A 5,758-nucleotide genomic window follows, 5' to 3' on the forward strand; every position below is an offset into this window, starting at 1 on the left:
AATACTTCTTACTTTTTTAATAACTTTAATATTATTTCCAAGTGAGAGTATTTGTTGGATATATTCTAATGCAACTCCTTCAACTATAATTTCTGGTCTATTTCCAATTTCTTTAAGAATTGAAATAAATTCTTCATAAACTTGTTTAAGTTCATCTTCTTCAAGTGGTGTAGAAGGCTCTTCTTCAAGAATGATTCTAACTAGACTTAATGTTTCTATATCTCTCAATCCTTTCCAATTCATTTCTTTTGCACAAATCCATCCTTGCATATCACCACCAAGAGTAATATTAAGTTTTTTTAATGACTTCATTTCATTGACATTACTACAAAGACTATCTGTTTTCCAATTACGAATTTTGTTTATAGGAATTCCTTGAATATTTCCATCAATATCATAATATTCGTAATTTGATTTTAATGATGAAATAACGTTGGTTCCTTGATAATTTGTCATTCCACCAAATATTTTTAATTCTTTTATTACATTGTCTTTATCTAAACATAAATTCTCTTTAAATGATTGTAGTCCTTCATTTGTTTTCTTGTTTATCATAGAAAAATTAACTAAATCTTCATAGCTTTTAAGGTATTTCGCTACATTCATTAAATAAACCATTTCTAACTGAGTCATTTTGAACAAATGAATAACTGAATGTTGATTTGACAGTTCTATAACTATACCTTGGAATAAATTAGAATACTTTAGAATTTATTCTTTCTATTTCTAGTTCTGTTATTAATATTGTTATACATAACAAAATAGTTTCATTTAATCATTTTATCATCAATTATCTCTTCAATTTAAACGTGTCTTATCTATCTTATTTTTTGAATTGTTTATCACTTATTCTTCATTTCTTGATTTATGTATGTGTAATATAATTTTTAATTGGAATATTTTTTGATAATATTGATATTTCATTGGTTTGTTGTTTGATATGCTTTTGTTAAATATAAAAAATTTTCACTATTCAGAATGTTACTAAAGTTTTTGTCAAGTCAATTCGTTGTGAATTGTGTGATTAATAAGTCAAATTCATTTGTTTGTTATTACTTCTTTTCATGTAAATAGTACCCAATGATTTATTTGTGTTATTCTTTGTAATTGATTTGCATTTCAGTTACATAAAGATTAAAAAGTAATATTGATTCATTTATGATGTTAATGAGTTTTATTTCACTAAAAAGAATAAAAGACTTTCCTAAGAAACAACTAGTTTTATCATTAAATTCAATCACTTATTTTGTATTTTGTATAACTTTATCTATTGAATCAAGCAAATTAACATCAACACAAATGAAACAAACAAAGAGAGTTAAATTCATTGTAATGGGTATAATTCATTCCACAACATTAGAGCCATAACCTAAATCTTATTCTAATAAAAATAGTCATAGTTTATTATTAATTATTTTCATTTTACATATATTTGAATATTTCATTTCTTAGCTTTTCAAATAAAGGTGTTTTAAATTGGAATTTCTTTATACTAAGTTACATCATAGATTGTTTTAACCATTGTATTTTCTTTTCTTCTTTTTCTATTTAATATTAAGACACTTCTTGTAGCTGTTTCAATAGAACTTATTCTTTCTTAAATCTTATAACAAAAAACATGTTATTTAATGAGCAAATATATCAACTCGTTAGTGTCATTCAATAATGTCAATTGTATTGGGGGTTCTAACTCATAATATTTATAGTATTTATAATATTACAAAACAACAAAAAAAAAGAAGAAAAATAATAAACATCATTTATTCAAGGTAATTAAAAAAAAATAATCTAATAATTATTTAGTTCATTCTTAATGCAAAACACAAATAACTTTCATGTTCTAAAAGAATCTTTAAACGCTTTATGCAAAATTGTTGGTTTATTTAACCAAACAAAAAAAGAGACAGAAGAAGCTAATACAAGAAAGTTTAATGAGCACGTAACTATAGTTAACCAATGCCTCCAACAGTTGTTTCAATGTTGTCGAGTTATACCAGATGCACAATCACCAAATGAAATGCTTAACACTTTAAACTACCTTAGCCAATTTTTATTAACATGTGTAACAACATTAATTGGTGAAAGTGTCACATTTTTGAAGAATGAAGAAAGTCTATTAAAAGAGCGTCAATCTGATGAGGAAATTGTACAAAAAATGCAAAAGCTTTACCAACAGATGCAAGGCATTATGCTTATTAAGGGTGTTGGTCCTAGTATCACTTCAATTTATAACAATATCATGACTGCTAAAGGAGATGAGTTAAGAAGTGAATGTCAAAAACTATTAACACTGCTAACTGAGTTAGACAAAAGTAACATCACTACAGTAACCTTACAATTTGGAGAAGATATCATTGACCTTCCACTACAAATTTTGGAGACTAAACAGACTGAAAAAAGTCTCAACAATGCCGACCAGAAAATAGTTCAAAGAGATGAAGAAAAAGAAGTTGATGACAATAAACAGAAACCTTCTCTAAGTACAAAAAACCCCCAGAAACAGGATAATATTATGGATTTAACTAAACAAAAAAGTAATATTGAAAAAGAAAGTAATACTGAAAAAGATCAACAAAATGAGGAGCAACAAAACAATGAAACTAACCAAGAAGAAGTTGAAGAAGAAGAAGTTGAAGAAGAAGTTAAAGAAGAAGATAACCAAGGAGACAAAGAAACGAAAGAGAGTGAAACCAATAGCCAAAGAAAATGTAGAGAGAGTAATTTTGAAAGTCAAGAAGGTGTGTCTCATGGAGACCCAAACATTAGAGGAGATAGTGAAACTAAAACGGGTACTACAGTCCCTGATAGATGCGATAGCCAAGAAGATAAAGGTAGTATTGAAAAAGTTAAACAAAATGAGGAGCAAGAAAACACTGAAATTAGTAAATTGAAACAGGAGTTAATTGAATGTCGTAAACAGTGTGCAACAGCCATCAATACAAATGCTGGTCTTAATGATGAAATCAAAAAATTAAATGAACAACTTGAAGAAGAAAAGAAAAAATCTGTTGATTATGAACAACTAAAACAAAAACAAGAGGATTCTGAAAAACAATATTCTCAAAGTCTTACAGAAAAAGAAAAAGAAATTGAAAGGCAAAAGGCAGAAATTGAAAGTCAAAAGGCAGAAATTGAAAGTCAAAAGGCAGAAATTGAAAGGCAAAGAAATGAAATTGAAAGTCAAAAGGCAGAAATTGAAAGTCAAAAGGCAGAAATTGAAAGTCAAAAGGCAGAAATTGAAAGTCAAAAGGCAGAAATTGAAAGGCAAAAGGCAGAAATTGAAAGGCAAAGAAATGAAATTGAAAGTCAAAGAAATGAAATTGAAAGGCAAAAGGCAGAAATTGAAAGGCAAAGAAAAAAAATTGAAGAAAAAGAAAAAGAAATTAAAGGCAAAGAAAGTACTATTGAAGACAAAGAAAATGAAATTGAAAAATTAAAACAGGAAATAAATTATTTGAAAAAACCACTTGAGCCAGAGGTTGTATTTTGTAATGTTCCAATTTCTCATTACGTCACTGGGTATCAAGAAGTAATAGAAGTGAATCATAAAAAAATTGTTGTTCCAATTAGTATTGGACAACCAGAAGGTGTTAGATATCAATATGATAACTGTGGAACACCAGTCAATGGGAGAATGCGAGATTTAATCGTTATTGATAGAACGGAACAAACAGAATCCCTTCGACGACAAGGGAATGATATTATCCAAACTGTTTTTATTTCTCAGCCTCAAAGAAACACAGAACTCCAATGTTCCATTCCATGTATTGATGGAAGAAGTAATATTACTGTTACGATAATAAGACAAGAAGGTATGCAAGGACCATATAAAGGATATGGAATGCCAATTGGAACAACTGGAAAAAGAGGTGACTTATATCTAATTATCAAATTTAATTAAATTTTGGATTTACAACTTGCTTTTAAAACTTTTTGAAAAAGTGTTTTTTATTGAATAATGACTCAGTTAAAAGATGATGAATGGTTTAGAATAATAACTAATAAATAGTACAAATAAACGTCATCAAATAAAAATTAGATAATTAAATATTAATAGAATTGTTATTTATTCATTACTTATTGTATATTCACCAAATTACACATCATTAAAATGAATAAATCATTTTATTTTATTTCTTTTATATTATTGTTTTTTCTTTTTTCTTCTCTTCATTTCTTCTTTTTATCATTTTCTTTGATTTTTATTTGCATTTAAATGAACTTCTTCTTTCTTTATTTTCTTATTTTATGAATGATTATTTCATTACTATTATAGTATTATGTATAATTTCATTTATTATTATTATTTCATGTTATCTTATTTCATTATTTGTATTATTATTTATTAAATTTCTTATTCAAATACTCATCATAATCATATAACAATTGATAGTTTAATGTTTAAATTTGTATTTAATATTTGTTTGTTGTTTCTGATTTGCCACTTTAAGTCTTCGTTTTTTTATTCAAAAGCAAATAATAAAAAAGAAGAATAAAAATAATAAGCAATTAATTAAGTGTTAATAGAATTAGTTTTTATTATTCCTTATTTATTTGAAACTATCAAACACAATCTTCATCTAGAAATATACTGCATATGTTTGATTATGATAAAACCATTATTCCATTACAATTATCAGTTTTTAATAATACTGTTTTCAACTTTATAGTGTTAATTTTCATTTTCAATTATTTAATTAATTTAATACTCTTTATATTTATTATTCAATTGATTACTTCAGTTCTTTTGACATTTTTTATTTAATCTATTCTTTAATTCTTTATTCTTTTTTATTCATTTATCTCAATTCTTATTGTGATATACATTATTCATATCATTTATTAAACTAATCTTATTCTTTTTGTTTATTACTAACATGTTATCTTTATTCTTGTCTTTTATTTTATTACTTTTATATATGTTGTTTCAATGAATATTTCCAGTTACTTATTTTCATTATACTTAAATTTAATTCATTTATTGTTATAATGACATTATCATAATTTCTATATCTTTCATTCCACGAGGTGATTTGTTTTATTTTCCAATTTATCTTTATTTAATATCACCTGTGTTTCATATAATATTTCCAATATTCTAAAGTAATATCGTTATTTGGGTATATTTCATTTTTTTGTTTCTTCCTTATTTTAATTTTCTTATTAGAATCAAACATGATTTTATTTGTATTGATTCTGATTATTTCATTTTTATTAAATTTAATTCTTTATTCATAGTCATCATATATTTTAGGTACTTTATTCTTTCTAGTGATTTGACTTTTATTCCTTCTTCATCATTTTCTTTTAATTTCATGATGTACTTTATTCTGTACCATTTCCTTCCCTTGACCAAATCTTCTAGTTTATTTATTTTCTTTAGTATTTCTTTTATTTCATCAAATTTATCTCTTATTATTTGATTTTGGAGATAGAGGTGCATAACCATTGAAATCCTCTTCATATCATCTTGCACATCCTGCATTCTGCTTCATGATTATACACATCTATTATTAATTTCCATTATTAATCGGTCAGCTTCTTTTCTTTGAAAGTAGTAATTAATATTTGTACATTTTTCTACTTTCATTTCTTTTATATTATTGATGAGAGTGTTAAGGTATTCTTCATCAATTTCTGTAGAGTTATTTTTTATTATGATGTTTTTATTATTGAATTACACTCTACTCTTCCTTCCATTATATCATTTACTTTCATTTTAATGTACTTTTTAGTATTGTCTTTTATTTTAGTGATA

The 5,758-nt window shown here is 25.2% G+C and overlaps 2 protein-coding genes across 2 annotated transcripts, besides 2 other annotated features; one reads left to right on the plus strand and one right to left on the minus strand.

Moving 5' to 3' along the window:
- On the minus strand, positions 1 to 633 carry EHI_120950 (uncharacterized protein; the record flags this gene model as incomplete). Its single annotated transcript, XM_001913936.1, has 1 exon — positions 1 to 633. A coding segment is annotated over one exon (633 nt), but the record flags the coding sequence as incomplete, so codon positions are not given.
- A 1,180-nt stretch (positions 634 to 1,813) lies between these two features.
- On the plus strand, positions 1,814 to 3,901 carry EHI_121060 (uncharacterized protein; the record flags this gene model as incomplete). Its single annotated transcript, XM_649260.1, has 1 exon — positions 1,814 to 3,901. The coding sequence occupies one exon, from the start codon at positions 1,814 to 1,816 to the stop codon at positions 3,899 to 3,901; it is 2,088 nt and encodes a 695-aa protein (XP_654352.1).
- Positions 3,902 to 4,499: 598 nt separating this feature from the next.
- Positions 4,500 to 4,773: a repeat region.
- A 164-nt stretch (positions 4,774 to 4,937) lies between these two features.
- Positions 4,938 to 5,758: a repeat region.

The sequence above is a fragment of the Entamoeba histolytica genome, genomic scaffold, assembly GCF_000208925.1.
Source record: "Entamoeba histolytica HM-1:IMSS scf_1104750518139 genomic scaffold, whole genome shotgun sequence".
Taxonomy (NCBI): Eukaryota; Evosea; order Mastigamoebida; family Endamoebidae; genus Entamoeba; species Entamoeba histolytica.